This window comes from Nasonia vitripennis, chromosome 1, assembly GCF_009193385.2.
Source record: "Nasonia vitripennis strain AsymCx chromosome 1, Nvit_psr_1.1, whole genome shotgun sequence".
NCBI lineage: Eukaryota > Metazoa > Arthropoda > Insecta > Hymenoptera > Pteromalidae > Nasonia > Nasonia vitripennis.
This window is the reverse complement of record NC_045757.1, coordinates 5680896-5701398: the sequence shown is the minus strand read 5'-3', so window position 1 is coordinate 5701398 and position 20503 is coordinate 5680896. Positions and strand designations below refer to the sequence as shown.

General features: G+C 43.9%; 2 protein-coding genes across 10 annotated transcripts; one reads left to right on the top strand and one right to left on the bottom strand.

Annotated features, from left to right (window-relative positions):
- Positions 1-385: 385 nt before the first annotated feature.
- Positions 386-20246, top strand: LOC100114675 (serine/threonine-protein kinase SMG1). Of its 9 annotated transcripts, none has more exons than XM_032598226.1 (19): positions 394-621; positions 750-856; positions 1872-2187; positions 2272-2495; positions 2566-2818; positions 2895-4384; positions 4460-4616; positions 4693-8239; positions 8314-8595; positions 8672-8895; positions 8974-9489; positions 9569-9842; positions 13314-13624; positions 13706-13934; positions 14605-16245; positions 16325-16592; positions 16672-17333; positions 17408-17702; positions 17773-20246. In XM_032598226.1, the coding sequence occupies exons 3-19, from the start codon at positions 1949-1951 to the stop codon at positions 17955-17957; spliced, it is 10797 nt and encodes a 3598-aa protein (XP_032454117.1). In that variant the 5' UTR covers positions 394-621; positions 750-856; positions 1872-1948; the 3' UTR covers positions 17958-20246. The 9 variants fall into 9 exon arrangements, with proteins under 9 accessions (XP_031777913.1, XP_032454117.1, XP_031777914.1 ...); XM_031922054.1 differs by having other exon boundaries at positions 1841-2187; XM_031922051.2 differs by having other exon boundaries at positions 395-621; positions 2266-2495.
- LOC107982204 (histamine H2 receptor) lies at positions 9881-12833 on the bottom strand. The gene is made up of 5 exons (XM_016990132.2): positions 12212-12833; positions 11341-11586; positions 10829-11065; positions 10597-10756; positions 9881-10518 (listed from the first exon to the last, which is right to left on the bottom strand). The coding sequence occupies exons 1-5, from the start codon at positions 12319-12321 to the stop codon at positions 10126-10128; spliced, it is 1146 nt and encodes a 381-aa protein (XP_016845621.1). The 5' UTR covers positions 12322-12833; the 3' UTR covers positions 9881-10125.
- Positions 20247-20503: the final 257 nt, after the last annotated feature.

Sequence of the window (20503 nt, the reverse complement as noted above, 5' to 3'; positions counted from 1 at the left end):
AAATCGATTCCAATGCAAAATTGAACGCTCTTTCGACTGGTGCAGGTTGTTTTATAGTACGTTAAGCCGTTTTCGAGATATAAGCAAAATTAATTTTTGCACACTGTTTTCGCATAGAACCCGTTGACCTAGGAAGCTGCAAATTTCTGAATCGTCTTTTTCGACCTCTATTTACCTAATAACCAAAATGCAGCCATTTCTATCGCATTTCGATTTCAAAGCTAATTTTACTGGACTATGCCGTCATTCGACCGACGTCATGTTATCGGGGGCGGCGATCGCGGGGTGCGGGGTGGGGGCGGGGTATAGGTATAGCAGAAACGAATTTACGTGATCGCGCGCATGCGGCGCGGCACCTGCAGGCTTTTCCCGCGAACTGCGGAATGAAATTTTTCAAAATGGCTGAACTGGCAACGCTGGCGTGCAGCCGTGGAAATACGTGATATACCCAGGCGCACACACGCGCGTTTTCCCTCTCTCTTTCTCTTCTCGTCTCTCGTGAGGAGTGGAAACTTTTTCCATATGATGATATGAGCATAAGTCGTGAACGCGCAACACCAGCTCTATTCTATTCTCATCCTAAGAGAGAGCCCGAAACAAACGAAATCAGCCTAGGAGCAGGTAACGCCTACACTTTTTTCTATATTTCCATTATGCTTAGGAAAACTTGGAAAATTCGGCTCTTCCACTGGTGTATTGTGTGTGTGCAAAGAGCATAGCCTGGACTGATTGATTATGTGCTTCTCTAGTGCTGCTGCTTCGAGGCCTGTGAGTTTGCCAGAGCTCGGTGTCAGCTTTCGCTGACTCTCTGGAACATATCTGCTTTTGGTACTTTGTACTGACTGGACTGCTGCAGGTACTTATTGCTGCGTAGCTTTGTTGGCTTTCTAATGGTTCTGCAATTAATATTTTTTTCTTTGGGTTCAGTCATAATTGTACTGTGGTTGTTGATGATAGTGCGCTGAATTGTTTCACAATGTGAGGTTGATAATTGTCGAACGATTGAATTTGGGTAATAATTTTAATACAATTATCATGGTTTCACCTTAGTCTCTTGAAAAATTGTGATTTGTTTACTGAAGAGTGATCGAGTTTTTTTTTATAACTAGTAGCATTACAACCAGTGGTTTTTGTTCTACAATCAATATTTTTCTTGAGAAATTTGTAGACTATCATACTATCAATTTATATTTATAAAATTTTTAGAAAAGTTACTTTAAATGCATGAATTCATTCAGTTTTATAAAATTACTCACACTGTTTTAATGAACTAGAGTTGGCACTATATGTGAGATTATGCAGTAACGCATGCCTTATTAAAACACAAGCCATAGAAGAGAGTTTTAAAATAGAACTATTGATAAGGATTTTATCAATAGTTCTATTATTTAATAGTTTATAAATGCTTATTTTTATAAATCTAAGGTGAATTGCTTTTAACAGTTATTTATTTTTAAGACAATGATACATAATTATTTTGCTCTTTATAAGTGATATTTATAATTCAAGGTTATTTTTTTATTCATCTAAATAAGCATCAATTATATTGTCAAACCTTCTGATTTATTTTCTGTGAGAAATATCTACGTAGAACATACATTATTTTTATATGAACGTAAATAGACAGAGTTGGAAGTGATCTTATCAAACTACAAAAAAAGTCGTATGTCGTTCAAAAAGTGACCTAAATTCAAGTTCAGTTCACGTAACTACAGAAACAACAGTATAATCCAATGTCTGTTCACTTGTGTAAACAAATAATCTAACCTTATCATAGAACAAGTATTTTACAAATAATAGTTTTCTTTATATTTACCTGCTTTCGCAAATATTGTTTCAGTAACTTCTAACCTATAAGTGTACTATTGCAGCAGACAGAAGCAGATAAACTAAGGGTTTGTGCGCCTCTGGGTGTGTGGATCATGTCATCCACTTGCCGAGCAATGTGATGAGTAGCTGTGGGAGCACTAGCATCGGTACAAAGCTAAAAATCCAAAAGAATTCAGAAAAAAGTGACGAGACAGTTGTCATAGAACAACAGGACGACGAAGAATTAGAGAACAACGAAGCATTAAGAGACTATAACGTTGGTGACATTCTCAGAGCACCAAGAGCCACTCTGTTCATTTGCCAGAGAAACTCAAGCACCTTCTCAGCTGACCACAGTTTTTCGAGGTTCAAAACCAGGTAAAGATCTTATTGCTATATCTAACCATATTTGCATGAAGCAAATTTGTTCATTGAGCAATGTGGTTTTGTAATAAGATCCAGTGGTGAACCACGAAATGAATTTCGAATGGCTCGCGGGGGTATCAGTGGAGACCGTGGGAGAGGTGGAAGCAGCGGCGGGACAAGGGGTCGGGCCTTCAAGAAAACCGTCGTCGATCGCGAGCCAAATGCCGATAGCAGTTACTCGCATTCTTCATCGAGACCAAAATTTCAAGAATCGCTGAAGAACCAAGAAAACAAGTATTACGATGACAAGAAAATAAATGGTAAGGTTGCACTAAATCTTCTTTCCTCTTCTTTTTGAATAAGTTTAAAAAAATATTATTGCTTCGACAGAGGATTCGAGAATTTCTAAGCTTTTGAGGCGTTTGTGTCGAGAAGATGACTACGATCACTTTCTGGCTCTTTGCAAGCAATTGCAGGAGGGCATTGTCGCGCCCGAAAATCAGAGGTACATCAGGCGAAATTTGGATGTTATATGCGAAAATCTTATGGATATTTTGTACAGTGGACCTAGTCTCGAAGCAAAACAACAGGTGGCCAAATGCCTGGGACGCATTGGCTACGTCGCTGATCAAGATTTTAAAAGGTTTGTACTCCCTAAACTCGTAAAATATATTTTAACGGCGTATAAATTTGTAACGTCAAATAATTCTTTCTCATAGATTTATGGACTGGATATTCAACAAATACTCCGTAGAACGTAAAGATGACGTGAAATGCCTACTCATGAAATCGTTCGGTGAGAGCCTGAAGCTCGACACTGAAGCTCCAAAGCTGAAAGACCATTCGGTAGCGATAATGACGCAGCTGCAGTCGGCCTTGGAGAATGTTGATCGATCCGATCTGCTGATCGCGATCGTAGACTCGATCCTACTCATAATCGACATGTATCCGGAGAGCTTTACCGACCATTTCCGCGACACTGTAGACATTCTTGTGGGCTGGCACATAGATTCGACCCAGCAGAAATCCATTGTCGCCTATGCCAGCCGCAGTCTTCAAAGATTGCGCAATTTCTGGATCGCTGATCTACAATTCACGCTGACGCTGCTTGGTCAATTTCTCGAGGATATGGAGAGCTACGATGAAGAGCTATCACTGCCTGGCTCTGGTAGAAGTTCACCTGGTGAGGAGGACGCACTTCCCTGTCCCAAGGACTGTGTGCTTAGAATTACTTCTCTCATCGCCGTTTTCAATACCGTCTTGAGGTGCATCGAAGAACATCTGAATCCATGTCTGACACCCAACGTGCAATGGTCTTTTCTCACTGACTGCTTATCTAAGATGCTGAGGACCGTCGTCAAAGCTATGGAACTCGACGATGGGATTGATATTATTAGTAACAACGATTCTGGACTATCTCAGGAGAACGTCGACAGCATAACTCAGTGTATGAAAAACATGAATCTCTCGCAGAAGAGTATCGACGCTCTGCTGAAAAGCTTGAACAAAGACGACGAGGTGAACGAGCAGAACCTGGTAAAGCTTATAAAATCTCTAAACCTCAAGAAGAATGACAAAAAGAACTCTAAGTACAATGACAAAGACGCGCTCTCTACAGTTACAAAAGACAAGGAAGAATCCCTTATCAACATGCTCAAATCTATGGACCTACGAATCAAACGAAATTCAGATCTCTCTGAAGAGAAAGAAGAATTGGTTGTCGTTGCCAACGAATGCATTTATCTTTTGCTCGGACACCTACAAAGCCGGGTCTCCAAAAACCACGATCTGTTGTACAAATTTATTGATCTACAATTACAGCGTGTCAGTATCTTCTGGGACGATTCCATCGTGTCTATGCTCAACACCATATCCAAAGTAATTAAAGAGGTCTCGGCCAATCTGCCGCTGGATTTAGTACATACTCTGTTAGGCAAAAACTCAAACATCGTGAAGCTGCGTTTTAGAAGCACTGTCGTCATTCAAAATGCAGTTCTCGGAGTATATCACAGCTTGCTGAGTCTCAAGAATATCCCGTTGCTACAGGAGGCTTATCGTTACATCCTCGCCGATTTGGAAAATGCCTATAAGACGATCATACCCGGAATCGAGCCTCTTGTACAAGAGAACCCTCTTACAGATTCGCAGTACCATAGGAGAAACGCAGAAATCGTATTGATATTTTTATTGCGAGCACTTTCTGATATTGGTATTTTTCAAATTGTTCATATCTGTATGATACGCTGATCTATGAAATTCACATATCTGATTTTTACTATTTCAGCAAATGCAAGTAATTCAATCATTGGAATGTGGGCTTTGAAGCCAAGTATTTTGGAACTCTTGGCTGTCAAATTAAGACCACATGATCCATTATTGTCTGTGGAGAGTCCGTTATTGCAATATCATATCTTGTTTTTGCTTTTTACTCATTGCTCAAGGTGAGTGAACAATTTTTTGTCTACTGGCAGCAATAATTTTTGGGAAATTACAAATAAAAGTATTTATTCGTTTCAGATACAACCATTTCGTGCCAAGTTCCAGTTTAATAACAGGCACAAGTTCTTGCCGTCCACTGGACATTTTTCCTGGAACATTAGAAGTGCCTACAGTCTCGCCGACCAGCGGACATTTGTCCATAATTCTGAATCTCATTGCAAAGACTATTGAAAATAAGAGAGCACCTGATCAAACTCTGCTTTTGCTGCTCGACTGGATACAGGAGATTTACTTGCAGGCTGAAAATTATATCGGAGTGCTTAGTAAAACTGAAGAATGTCAAACGGTGGTTTCGAGCTTATTGGTTTGCGGTGCAACGACTAATCACAAAGTATCTATGGCGGTCTGCAAAAATATTGAAAGTTTGCTGAAAGCAAAACAGGTTTCATGGTCAGAGGAAATTTATTCCAATATTGTTGACTTGGCTACTCTACACTTGACTTCATTGGACAAAACTGTCCGTGAAACGTATGGACATCTACTCATGAACATTCCGCTGAACATAGTTATTCCAAAACTGAATAAGGCTGGCTTACTATCAGATGACAAGAAATTCCGGAACATACAAAACTACTCGTGCGAATCTTTAATTTTGGCACAAAGACTACATATGCGAAGCAACAATGGCGAAATGCAAGCTCAACATTTTAAAACTTACATGGCCTTCCTTTTACAAGAGTATTACTTCGACGCCTTCGGTTTATCAGAAGTTTTCACATTGTGCTGGCCGACTATATCAGATAACGAAACAATGGCAAAGATGTACGAATTAGCCCTAGCCAACCGCACATTCCTATTTTTCTGGGGTGGCTTTGAGGCTGCGCAACACTGTGTCCTCAACAAACTCCGCACCCCCTTGGGTAAACCTCAGGAAACTTTCACAACCATTGAAGGTGCTCTCAAGACATTGGCGCGTGAGATTTCCTGCACAGCTGAAATTCCTAAAAAAGATAAACGCGGCCTTGACTACTTGCTGCACGAGCATACGAGAGTCAGACAACTGGTCGAGTTTCTGGAGCATCTTGAGCGCGTTATTCATAATGCAGCTGAGGGCTGCGCTGTCGCTTTATTGCCGCACTCCAAGCCTGTACGCACATTCTTCCATACCAACAGATCAACGTGCAAAGAATGGCTGAATCGCATAAGATTGGCCCTATGCGTAGTCTCACTGCACGCTGGATTAGCCACGAATGCCTTGAGAAACGGACAGAGACTGCTCGAGGATCTATGCACCGCCAATAATACGCAAGGCGCAGAATTCGAGAGGGCGACTCTCTGCACGGCCCGAGCCATGGTGATGCTAGGCGAGGCAGAGGCACTGCAAGGGCTTTACGTGTATTGCAAGGAAAAAGATCGCAAATTTGTTTGGCTGAAAGCTGCGATGGAGGAGGCAGCTGGCAAATATGAGTTAGCTGCCGAAAATTATCGTCGAATTCTTGAAGATCAGATTCTTACTCGCTCTAAAGATGACTCGAAGGCTCTTGAAATTCGATGCAAGAACGAGGGAGGTGATTCTCAGGTCGCTGTATTTTGCATGGATCATTTATGCAAGTGCTTCCGTTCGGTTGGCGATTGGAAGCAGCTGGAAGCGTGGAAGCAGCGCGAAGCCGAAATCCTCGATCAGGACAAGAATCTTTGTCTCCGTCGCCAAATGCTAGAGAATATAGCACCGCAGCAGGCAACCTGCCTTCGTAAATTCGAGGAAGCTGAAGAATTATCCCTAAAAGAACTTTCTGACTGGACATTACTAGATGAAGAAGCCAAGACGAACTGGAGTTGTGCTAAGACGATGATCGAGTGCAACAACACGCTGACGAACATCGCGTTGCGAATCCACGCCGAACAGGCGAAAGAGTTGAATTTCCACGAGGAAATCGAGCGCTGCAAGAAGGTAGCAGCCAGAACCATGGAAGAAGGTTTGCGAAACGTTCCATCTGAGTATCTCAACGACGCCATCCTGGTGCAATATTCGGCGACCGGGTTAGCCGATCTATTGGCTGGTTGCTCGAGAAACCGAGCCAATGTCTTCGAGTTGCCTGACGTAGAAAAGCTCAGTTCGCTAAGCTCGAGTGTGCTCACTCAGGTGCTCTGGTGGTCAAACTACTTGACTCGCGCCAATAAGGACACTGACTCCAATGAAGACGCCACTAACGAAGTAGATGCTTTGCGACTTCACGTAGCCCACTCAGCCCGCAAGGAAGGTAATTTCGGTCTGGCTCAGCGCGAACTCGGCAAATATCTGTCTGCAGAACGTCATGGCTTGGGAACTAATGGCACTGAGTTCCGCGAAATCGTCGAGGAAATTGCGAGTGGTGCTGCAGCGGCGGCCGAGCGGCTGGTATGGTCCAAGGACAACATGCGAGCCTTCCGTGAGACTTCCAAACTGCTCTACGACATGGAGTTCACTGAGGAGGCGCTCAAGATTTGCAGCGTTACCGCGTTGGGTATCTCCAAGAGTATCGTCTCGGCTAGCGAACAAGCACCAGCCGAGCTCAGAGAGACTGGTACCAGAGTGTTGCTTACTTTAGCTAAGTGGATCCAACAGGACGCGAAAGTAGAGAACAACGCGCAATTGGATGATCTCTTGCGCTTCGAGTCTCTGCACAATGATGGATTGATGGATAAGCTGTTTGGAAAGACCACCGAATTGATACCGACGTCAGACGTTATAGTAGGTAAACTTGTACAGTTGGGAGTGAATCAGTGTCCGGATCTTCCAACCGCATGGTCCAACTTTGCTGCCTGGTGCTACAAGTGGGGTCGCAAGATTGTTGATAATCCCAGTAGCGGCTTGCTCACGGATGCCGACAAAGCTAACATTCAGCAGCTTCTACCTCTTGACGTTCCCGAAACTGATCTAAATGCCATTTATACAATACTAGGTCAGAAGAATCGTGTTCTACCCGAGGACGAAGGTGACATCGACACGAACGACATAAATACCTCGGAGACGATCGAGCACCATTTACGCAGCGTACCGATTCTCAACTGCGCTAGCAGCGAACATCTCACGATGCTGGTTGACGTATGGCGACAGGCCCAAGCTCGTATATACGCTTACTACGAGTTGTCAGCAAATGCATACTTTAAGTACCTGCAGTTAGCCAAAGATGCTAACGACTGCGAAACTATCACTGCTACCTTACGACTGCTCCGCTTAGTGGTCAAACACGCGTCGGAATTGCAGAACGTTTTAGAGTCCGGACTGTCGACGACGCCAACAGGACCCTGGAAAGAAATCATTCCCCAGTTGTTCTCGCGATTGAGTCATCCCGAGTGCTACGTACGCACGCGTGTCTCCGAGTTGCTGTGCCGTGTGGCAGAAAATTCGCCGCATCTTATCACCTTCCCGGCAGTAGTCGGCGCCGTTTCCTGCGGACAAAACAAGAGCTTCGAAGCGGCCGCTTTTGGCAAAGAGAGCAGTAGCGACGAGCCTTGCGAGGTAGATTATTTCATCAGCGAGGACGGAGATTATCAGCAGGATGCGAATCAAGGATTCATGGAAGCCTGTTTTGCGCAGCTTACCGATTGCCTGTCCAGTAGAATTCCAGATTCTGTTGATCAGGTATGCTTTTATTTTCTAAACTAGAATTATTGACGAAGGAACGCAATTTGATAAATAAATTATTTTTATTTTAGGTGAAAATTCTAGTCAGAGAGTTAAGGAGGATTACTCTGTTGTGGGACGAGTTATGGCTTGCGACGTTGTGCCAACATCATTCAGATATCACTAAACGTTTTGAGCAGCTGGAGATGGAAGTACAAAAAGTTCAGGACAATATATGGCTGTCGCCTGACGAAAAAGATAGATTAATAGCTGAGAAGCATCGAATTATTCTGAAACCTATCATCTTCATTCTGGAAAATCTCTTGGCCATGACTTCAGTGCCTGTTGAGACTCCTCATGAAAAATATTTCCAGGTACCTACATTTTTGCATAAATTTACGTTTAACTTTGTGAGACAACTGTTACCTTTGTATGGATTTCTAATTATAGGAGAAATTCGGGCCATGCATCGAACGTGTGATTGACAAACTAAAAAATCCAAAGAATCCAGCGAGACCTTCAGCTGCCGCCTTATCATTAAAACAATTGGAAGCCAAACTCGCACAGAAAGTGCACAAACGAGGAGCTTACTCGCTGTTGATGTCCGATATCAGTCCGACTCTGGCGAAATTCAAAGACACCTCTATTGCTATGCCTGGAATATCCACAACAAAGTAATATAATCTTATTTCAGTTTTTTCATGCACGACGCCGCGGACGGTATATTACATTAGCATCTTCTTCTTTTACAGAATGGTTACGATAAAATCAGTAGATAACAACGTACAGATTCTGCCCACGAAAACCAAACCAAAGAAGCTCATATTCCGCGGTTCAGATGGTCATGTTTACACCTACCTGTTCAAGGGTCTCGAAGATTTGCACCTGGACGAGCGTATAATGCAGTTCCTGAGCATCTGCAATACGATGATGTCGAAAAATAATGACAATACCTCCAAGAAGGTGTATCGTGCTCGTCACTACTCTGTGATACCGTTGGGCCCGCGTTCAGGTCTCATTCAATGGGTAGACGGTGTTACGCCACTCTTTGCCTTATACAAGCGTTGGCAACAGCGAGAAACCGCCATGGGCAACAAGGGTACCAGTTCAGCCGTGCTCAGACCTTCCGAACTATTCTACAGCAAGCTCACACCGTTGCTGAAAGAAAGAGGTATCAGTACGGAAAATAGAAAAGAGTGGCCACTCGCAGTGCTCAAACAGGTGCTCGCCGAGCTCATGGCTGAAACGCCTAAGGATTTACTCGCCAAGTAAATTACACTACCTACTATTTTATTTACTCGTTAATCGCGGAGTACAAGTATCTTAAACGTTTTTGTGTTCTTTCAGGGAGATCTGGTGTAACAGTATAAATGCAGGCAGCTGGTGGCAAGCAACTAAGAACTACTCGTACTCAGTGGCTGTAATGTCGATAATTGGCTACATAATCGGCTTAGGTGATCGGCATCTCGACAACGTTCTCGTGGATCTCAACACCGGCGAAGTGGTGCATATCGACTACAACGTCTGCTTCGAGAAGGGCAAGACCCTGCGTGTTCCAGAGAAGGTGCCATTCCGTATGACGCCCAACATCAAGACAGCACTCGGTGTAACTGGTGTCGAGGTCAGTACACTTCGTATAACTCAACCATACAAAATGAATTTACTGTTTAAAAAAATTGCATTGTCCTTTATTTATTGAATTATTTACATGAGGAATTTATGTACAAAAAACGTAATCACGCGCTCAGTATATATTTACACAAATTTTCTCAATTCATCACATTCACGCGGTTACTCATAACAGTCAGAATATCTCCCACTAAATCGTGACAAGAGTATGTTTAATACTGCATCGATAACGCGTCGCAACGCTATCCATCTTAAGTATCAGAGCCGCCCCGTCTTCAAAGCACAGTCACCTCGCCTATTCTGCCGATCGTGGCATTCTCCTCCGCGGCCTTGCACACAAAAGCAGGGCCAAGTTCATTGCGAGCTTCGAGTTCAAGTTCTCGTCTCGATAACTCGCTCTGCTTACGCAGATAGTTCTTGAAGCTGGAGTTGTAGTCGTTGTGATCCGGCGATCGCAGTCTGAGTAGGCGCTGGAAAGCACGGCGGAAACTCGGGTTCTTCCAAGCATAGATAATAGGGTTTATGCCGCTGTTGCTCATCGCTATCGAGAACATGACTCGGTAGAGCGTAGGGCTTGGCTGCTTGCGTGCGTTTATCACCTGAGTGAACGCCACCACGACGTACGGCAGCCAGCAGATCGAGAAGCATCCTAGGATCAACAAGACCACCTGCGAAGTAAAAAATTACTTTTTAGAAGTTGAATCTTCGTTGACTTACGAAGAAGGAACGGCAGCGATAAGAAGTACCTGAATGCTCTTCCAATGGCTCGAGTCAAAATTGAGGAAGCCGTTCCTCTTCCAACGCTGCGCGTGAGTCTTTGCCTCCTTCCATATTCTCCAGTACAAGAGGAAAATACTCAACCAGACCGTCAGGAACATCGGCGTCAATATCGCTACTGTAAAGTACCTACAACGAAAAACAGAGTCACCACATAAATCAACTAGTTTTTAAACTCTCAAATGGAGTTCCAAAAATTACCTCGGCACCACAGTTCCAAGTTCACAGCCATTGTTCACATCGTAATTATTCCAATAAGTCGGCATGGTGGATATGAAGATCGCGCAGCTCCAGACGAAGCCTATCGTTCCATAGACAACCTTGTCCGTCACGTACTCCGGATACTTGAGCGGGTGCACGATGGCGAGATAGCGATCGATGGCGATCGCCGTCACGTTGCCGAAACTCGCGCAACAGCCACAGGCCAGCAGTGCAAACCTGTATACACACACACACACACATGAATCGTCATTTAAAAGATAAGAAGACGACTCGTATACGCGTTATGCAAATGTGAGATTTCGGACTTCGGATCGATCCGCGACTAAGTGACTGCGACATTGGCTAATGTAAATATGCTTATTGGAAACTTCAAGATCACGCCGACCGATAGCGAGAGCTAAAATAGAACGTCCATATAATCGTAATTTGAATGGAAAACGAGTCTCAGTGTCTGTGTAATAATAAAGTGAAAACTCAGAGTCGAGACTTACCTGAGTAAACAGGTGGCCTTGTTGGCGCTGAGAAAACGATTGACGAAGAAGAAGAGATGATAGAGCACAGCCACGCCGACGACGAGGTCCGAGATGGCGAGGCTCAGGATCAGTTGGTTCGAGGTGACGTTACGCAGACGTCGGCTCAGTCTCACCGCCAGGATTGTCAGGATATTGCCAAGCAGTATGACGATCAGTACCACAACATCAGCCACTACCCAGCACATGCAACAACTCGGTGGTGGCCTGCAACACGTCGAGCAATCGTCGTTTTCATCTGTCCAATTAATACCTTTCACTTCACGAGGTGATATCAGCAGCTTTTTCATACGACGCAAGGACGTTCAAGAGATCGTTATATCGTACACCGTAATACTTTTCCAAGCCTTTCATCCTCGATATAGCCCTCGATATATCCGCCTGATAGATTACCCCCGGATATGTGGATCAAGCTCGAGATCTCTATTAAGCGGGCGCCCGCGGGCGTGTGTGTATGATAAGCGCAAACAAATTTTTCGTCCGGTGGAAACTAACTTCATCGAGGAACTATATAAACATTGATTACGGATTGCCGATAACACTCGACGCGTTATTAGTTTCCCGACGGGGTATATACGATGACTATTTTTTCCGGTCGAATCGATAATCCTCCTCCGAAAGAGATACACACCGGTATTTTTTTTTCAACTCTTTCTATCTCTTACCGGCGAATTACATCTCGTATAATTACCCGCGTCATCGACTCCACTTTTTTTCCACTCTCTCCGTTCAAAGATTTACCGCCGCTTTACGCACACACGTCATCCCAGCAACCGGCTTTGAGTAAACGGAGCCTGAGCAGCTTCTTTTTCGTTATCCTAGAGAAACTCACCCATGTGTACGGAAGTCGCTGATGTTGCGATCGGGAAACGGCGCAGCAGCGAGCGAACCCGTCGCGTCGTCCCGCGTCGAAGTCTCCGAGATGACAATGGAGGTGTCCATCGAGATAATAGTTATACTGCTCAAGAGCAGCCGCGACTGAAGTAACACATGGCTCGAGCGCGAGAACCAAACTGGTCACGGCGAGTGTGATGCGGATGATGATCCGATGTCCCCCTTCCTCCGGCTCTTTCTATCTATCTCGTAACGCCTCGGGGCTTTTGCTTTGGCTCTTTCGCGGAAGCTGTTGCGACTCTTTGTTTGCTTTCGAGACTCCCCCGAAGCTTCAGGGGGAAATTTGTTTAGATCTTGGTGCGAAGCGCTGCTTTAGGGAATTTTCAAAATCTGCTCTTTATCACAGCCACGACTGTCCTTGTGTTTACCTATACATACTCTCTTCTCGAGTGTGGAAAATTTCTTTCGAATCACTGAAACAACGGCCAGCCTTGCCGGTATAACGACTTATACTTCATTAAATCACACACCACAGCTGCGCACAAAAGCACACATCACTATTGCATAGAGCGTATAATCATACGCAGAATCGTCCGTGCATCGGCAGCGACGACGCATAACTAAACAAGAGCCCGCGAGCCGTTCGGCCAACTCTCTCTCTCTCTCTCTCTCTCTCTCTCTCTCTCTCTCTCTCTCTCTCTCTCTCTCTCTCTCTCTCTCTCTCTCTCTCTCTCTCTCTCTCTCTCTCTCTCCCTGGGGAAAAAAATAGCAATCCTTATCTGGCCCATATGTCAAGTGGTGGTCAGCGTAAATCGATTTTCATTGAGTGTGCGTTGGCGAGAGGCCACACGGCCTCTACGCACACATATGCACCGGCGCACGGGCTGCTTTTTGACTTTAATAGAACTTATCGCTGCGACGGGCTTATTGTTTTCGCCGTCGGCTCAGTCTCGAGAGCTTCGTCCCTCTACGATGTGTGCTTTCGCCGATAATGAGACGTTTGGTCGATGCTCTCTCCCCTTTGAATAAAAAATAGCAAGATGCATCAGCGAAAATTCGAATGTCGTCGGTAAAACAGCTCTTTTCTATTTCTGTTCCAGGGTATCTTCCGACTGGCCTGCGAGCACACCTTGCGCGTCATGCGCCGCGGCGCCGAGACTCTGCTGACTCTGCTCGAAGCTTTCGTGTACGACCCGCTGGTAGACTGGCGGGCCGGTGCCGAGAACAGCATCGCGACTTACGGAGCCTGCCAAGCCAGAGCTCGATGCACCGGCGTCGGACGCAAGCAACTCGAGCTTGAGCTCACGACTGCCATGTTCGCTGTCAGGATAGCCGAGATGAGAGCCGAGTGGCTCGCCAACAAGGAGGAGCTCACCAAGTGTTTCCCGACCCTCTGCCACAGACTGTCCAGGTACGTAGCTCTGTTTTACCGACGGAATGAGGAATTTGTCGGAGATTCTTTTTTACCGACGTATTTGATTTCGTTGCAAAGGTGGATCGAGGCTTGCGAGGCGGCGAAGCAGTGCCAGGAATCTCTGCAGGATAGGCACAGGCAGTTGGCCCTTGTTAAAGAGGCCCAAGCGATGGGACGTAATCACGCACTGTATTCCGTGGTCAAGAGGTACAACACCTACAAGCGCGCCAAGGATGTCCTGGAAAAGGCGAAGGTTGGGCTGAAGGAGCGCATTGACGACTGCCAGAAACAGATCAACACGCATAACGTGAGTAATGGATAAAAGTTTATTATTATCTGTTTTTCTGAGAATTAATTATACGCGTCCATTGTTCAAACGAGTTATTCGCGAGGTTTCAGTTAAAAATAAAGCTGCAGGTTTTAATTTAGCCAGCTATATTATCGGCATTCTCCTCTCGTCACAGGCGATTAGATAAATTTTAATTGGACTTTTTCATGACACGTTAATGTATTCGTATAAGAAGAACCGCGTACTATTACTTCGAAATTGTAGACCAAAACGCGACTGTGAACCATCCGGGTCTAATTTTTTCGTCGACGTCTTCTTGTCTGTTATTAAATGACGTAAGCGACCCGAGTTCTAACTCCAAAGTCATTTCGATAAACGATCGCTTCAAAAGTTTATCGTTTTGGGATTCGTTTTTATCTCATGAATTATGGTATATTTTTTACCGTAATCTATCAGCATCTGTGAATTTAGCAAGTCATTGAGACAAAAAAATAACAGCACCGCTTATTCATCACCACAATACACAACCATTCCGAGGAGCCGGTCTCTTTTTTAATCAACGTTTAACATCGTCGCCCCGTGTGTACTACGGAAGGAAAGCATTATCCGCGCCAAGCGCGTTGATAAAGCCACTTAACCAATCTCGCCTCGTAAACAAGAAAGTAATTACGCCCTTTTTTCTTTGCAGATGGCTTTGAGCGCGGTCAGAGGCGGTCAGCTGGGCCGTTGGCTCTCGGAGCTGGGCAGCTCGACGATCCAGGAGGACCACCTCGTGTTCGATCTCGTGAAGGAGTTCCTGCAGAACGCCGGTCAGAGCCAGATGATCGTTCAGTGCGAGCAGTCGGAGAACGAGCTTACCCAGCTCGCGGTACAGCAGTCGATTCTCATTCGTAGCTGTCTAGATTTGCTCAGCCAGTACTCGGCTATTTGTAATCTTTATCCGCTGAGTAGCATGGCCCAGCATCGCTCGGTGCTTTATCACGCGTGGGCGAGTAAGTTGCTGATGACCGGCACTGTAGATGCTTGCCACGAGGTTTTGGCGCAGATGGAAGGGCATTTATCACCGGTTAGTACTGCCAATCCTAGAGTACAGAGAACCGTCGCCTTCTCCTATCAAGTCCAGGCGATACTGAGCGAAGCCAACGATAAATTCACCAAGGCTTATGAGAGGATGATCGGAGAAGGACTTCCGGATGCTCTCGTCAGGATCGAGAAGGCGTACGTCGATTCCAAGACGCAGATCGTCGCTTTCTTGAGAAGAGAAAAGGCTGCGGAAAAAGCCCTGGAATGCGTCAACATCAGTGCATTGTGCACCCTCAATAAAAAGTACCTCATGATGGAAGGAGCGGCCAAGTGCGCTGGTGATTGTTTGGTCGACCTGACGTCCCGAGATGGCGACTGGTTCCTCGACGAGATGAGACTGATGTCCTCGCTGATTGCGGAAATGATATCCTTGATTCCTGAGAGCCACAAGTCCAACAGCGACCCTAAGATCTCACTGGTATTCAAGTGCCTCAAGAGCGCGGATTCGATTCACAAGGGCTTGCAGGAATTGAATTACAACTTCCACACGATTATCCTACCCGAAGCGACCAAGACTATCATTACCGAGGAGCCGAGCGTCATGCGAATGGTCAACGAGCTCGACGAGATCATTGCCTTGACCGGCATGTCTCTTGTAGAGATTCTGGAACAGCTAGAGATGCATCTAAGATTTACGATAATGGAGATGGAAAGTCCGCACGCTATAATGCAGACGATAGTGGACGCTCTGAAACTTCGATTCGAGGCTCTTCTCTCCCGCCCAGCAGATCTACAAGAGCTCAACCAGGAAGAGACATTGATGCCAGGTCAGATGCTACTTATGGGCTTCAACGGACTCTTTGAAAAGCTACAGATGGAGGGTAACGCTCTGATCAGTACCCTCAGTTCACTCGACATACCACCTAGCTGGAAGAAGATCGACCAAATTAGGGAGGCTAAGGACATGGCTGCGCCGATATTCAACGAGGCCGCGCGCAAAGTGCTCGAAGACATCTTCCTTGTGAAACGTCTGCACACAATCCAGAAGTTCTTTTCAATGTGTCGAGACATTGCCTTTGCTTTCCGAGGAGAGACGGCCAGTATCTACGAGGGTGGACTTGCCGGGGTCTATAGCGACGAACAGCTCAACAAACCCATCCGACTTTTCACCGCGGATTACGTTTCGCGGCAGCTGATTGGCGTCACATCGCAGAGCTTAGGTATCGCACTTTGTTTCCTTTTACAACGCATGGGTCTAAACGTCACCAGTGAGATTGAGCAGCGGGACATTGGCGCAGAGAGCAAGGTAAATAAACTATTTCATAAATTGTAATAATAAAAAATGGAGCCGATTCTAGCTCACTTTTTTCTATCATTATTCACAGGTATCTTTGGAGGAACTATGTAGGAAAGCAATAGACATGGGCATGAAGAAAGGTTTGTTCGGATGTACGACTCTAAGTCAAGTAAGCTCGCTGAGCACCACACTGGAGAGTAGCTGGAGAAGAAAACAAAGTGCCAAAGCTGCCCAACAAGCAGTAGAAGTGTCTCGAGCTACCGTGCAGAGATTGCAATTACAACTGACTGCGCATTATTGGTTGCACGAAGACTACTTGATGATCGGATCTAACATGAACCTCATCAATCCTATCAGTAAGTTTATTGAAATAACTTTTTCTCTAAAAAAAACTGATAACATTGCAACCAGACATAAACGTTTCCATTTTTTCAGATCGTCCGTCCTTCATGCTGGAACTGCGAAAAACCGCAGCGGGTTTATCGAACCTCCAGGCGCGCGTGACCGAGGCGCGCGAGCAGCAACAAAACCTTGTACAAAGTGCTATCCAGCGATTGAAATGGGCAGCAGGCGTCAATCCGGCCCTCAACGAAGTTATGGCTGCGTTCGATAATGCTGTATTGACTAGCTGCGAAAAGCTAACTCGCCAAACTAACCTGTCAGCGGTAGTCGTCAACGCCTGCAACTCCATTCTACATTACGAGGCATTGCGCACCAGGACGCAAGAGAGCGTTACCAACGACGCTAATTTAGCAAAACTCGTCAAACGCTGGGAAGAGAGCTGCATGCTTACTTCGAACCTTACGATCACTGTCACGCCGATTGAGGAAAGTCTAGTGGAACTGTTGCAAATTAGTGCGGATAACAATATTGATGCTAACTGGTTGAAGCAGACAGAGAAGCTCATCTCAGACGCGATCGTCGAGGCACAGAAGAAGACCCAGGAGCGGCAGGAAGCTCTCTGTCTGACACAGCAGGCGATGAGAGAACAAGTTGGCTTGTTGCAGGCTGTCGTGGCTGAACACCACAGACTCATGAACGATGTCAGACTATTACTCAGAAGCATGGCTAAGCAAGAGAACATCATCGGCCTTCAGGTAAGATATATAAATACATAAGTGTGATCAATTAGTTTTGTAACAATAAAACTAATGCCAAGGATGAATTTCAGGAATTTTTAATGAACTATCGATCATGCACCGAAAGTCTATCGGCAACCGTCAAAGAATTGGAATCTGAAAATCTGGATCCTAACAAGGCAGCGCTATTAAAGATGGAATTGGAAACATTGGCTGTAAAGACACCTGCACTGTATGATGAGTTGCTATCGTTTGCAAATGAATCTATGAATGAGCAGAACGTGCCCGAATTCGCTTTTAACAAGGCCAAGCTGATGAGACAGGACAGCGTATGTCTTAGTCCAAGAAAAGGAGTTCCACCGGCAAGAGATCCAACAACTGGTAAAGGTAGGTAATCGCCTATAAACTACACTAACTAAAGATTCTGTAAATATAACGTTAAATCATCTGTTTACAGCCGTGCAAGAACGCAATGCTTATGCACTGAACGTCTGGCGTCGCGTGCGCATGAAACTCGAGGGTCGAGAGCCAAATCCCAATCGTAAGTATACTACCGCCGAACAGGTCGAGTACGTGATACGCGAGGCCCAGAGCATCGAGAACCTGGCCCTTCTCTACGAGGGCTGGACGCCCTGGGTCTGAGGGCCGCCATGCAAAAGCCGCCCCGCTAACGCGGGCGCGCCCTGGGATTTCCGATGCATATATGCGCATAAGTAAACAAGAACAACTATCAACACGAGCAACAACAGTCAACGTGTCTCTATCTCTCTCTCTCTCTCTCTCTCTCTCTCCTGCGCAAGTCGCTCTTGTGTATACGAGAGTTGGACACGCGCGACATAACAGGGAGAGATCAAAGGACCCGCGGACGGCTCGAATGCAAAAACAGACGAGCTGTAGTAAAACAAGAGCAACAACAGCGGCTGCAACAGCGCTAAAAGCTACAGCAAAAATAACAGCCATCTCCGATGCAATCTACATAACTCTATCTTCTCACCCTCTGTCTCTGTGTACAAGCTAGAACGAGGGGAGTACAAAGAGGTACGACAGCGACGAGCGATGAAAATAAATAGCATGAGGATGTAGTGGAGGAATGAAGGAGATTAGTCCTTTTCTTCATAGTAGGAACGCAAGAATGTCAAAAATGTCAAGGAAAACGTCGCTTTGTCGAGAGTAGATGGCCGGGCTGACAGAAGTGTAGGAGCTGAGCATGCTGTAAAGCACTCTTCTCTTAACGTGTGACGATAATCTCCGACCCTTTGCCAGCAAGTTTTACGACTGACGATTGACCGGTCGCAAAAGTATCAGGGATATCTTGTCACGAAGAAAAATTTAACAAGTTCGTACTTTGGTATACTGTTGGTCATATCCAAAATTGAAAATATTTTTAATAATTGCAATTTTCCAAGATGACAAAATTCTTAATGCAAAGAGTGTACCAGATATTTATACGCGATTATTATCGTTGAATATTTTTTTAACACATCTTAAATAAGTTAAAATGATTTAACTGTAGCAAGATATTGATTGACGATGTAATCTCTGGAATTTTGCGACTAGCTAAGGCATGTTCTTTAGATTTGCTAATATCATGATCACGGCGAGAGTATGAGAGCAAAACAGGTGACTCTAGCTCGTTTAAGAGAAAAATCGAATACTTAGTGGATGGAAAACTTTGAGTCTTGCGACAGTCAGCAACTGCTTGGCGGACTCGACTTAAGAGGTATATAAGTCAACTAAATGAACGCAAAATTTTAAATTTAACTGCAGATGATATAGATTCTTCACTACAGTTACTTCGTGTTATAACAAACACTAATAACGATTCTCCAGTCCAGATGCCAATTAAATATTATTAATAAAACTGACCTAATATTATAAAGTAAATGCAAAAACAAAAGCTATCTGTATATTCTGCAGGAAAGTTTATGATTTTGTGATTAAAAAATTATTTTTAAATAACTGTATCGAAAAAATGCGACGAAATCGACGATAATAGCATTGTCGGCGCAACTAGTGTATCGCGTTCGTTTCAATTTTTTTCAAAGAGATTCAATCAAGAAATAATTGGTTCTTACTTCAATTTTTATATATACGTATTATCAAAACTGAACCTCAACGTAATTTAAAAATTAATACCTAACATGCTTTCTTCTATAAAATATTAAATTTCAATAATTACCATGATATTCCGGTAAAATACTCGTTATTTCTACTTTTTGAAAGACCAAAAAACGAACACGCAATTTGATAGTGTATTTAACTTTTTTTTCGTAAAATACTAAAAATTTAAGCCAACGCATATAGCAATGCTTTCAATATTGGTTTACATCACTTAGTTATGGCTGAGAATAGATTAAAAAAATAGGAAATCCTCTGTAGTTTGCAATTAGCTGTAGGTATGTAGAAGTGAGTTAAAAAAGTAAATTTTTCATTGGTTAAACATATTGATTATTCTTGTTTTTTACGATTATCTCAATGTTTCATTAAAAGTGTGAGTTATGCACAGCTAATAAATATTTTTGAAATATTAAAGCCATAGTACGATAAAATTTTTAATTATTGGATTCAGGTCACAAGTTTAAAATCAATAGTATTATTATTTGTTTAGTCAATGAAAAATTGTTGTTATCAACTTATTAACAGGATAATTTTTGCTTGTATTGAAAACGTTTTGGGCTTAATAACCGGGTATAGGGATAACTAAATTTGTTAAAATAAGGGTGAAAAGCGTCGCATTCTATCTCATAAGAATATAATTTTAGCCATCAATTAAATATAACTGAAATATTAACTGTCGATCTTCGAATTTTAATTGCTGGCTATTTTCTTTATACTTTTGCTTTTCATTAAAATGATTGTAATAACTGTCCAAATCTGGCACGAGTATGTGAATGTTCAAATAAACGTAATAAAATGAATTTGTTGACGCTATTCAATAATTATTTTTCCTTTCTCTGCAATTTATATTTGTTGAGTTCAAATTAGTTAAAAGTAAAAAAAAAAATAAATAAATGAAACTGTTTAGGCAAACGTAACTTCAGTATATTTGTGTTATTAGAATTGTACGCGTGAGTTCTATCATTTGTAAGAAGGGTAAGTATTTCATAAGTTTTCTCTAGGTGAGTTTGCAGATTCTCTTAAAGGAAGCAAAGATAGGTTTGGATATATTTTCTAATGTATGTATATAT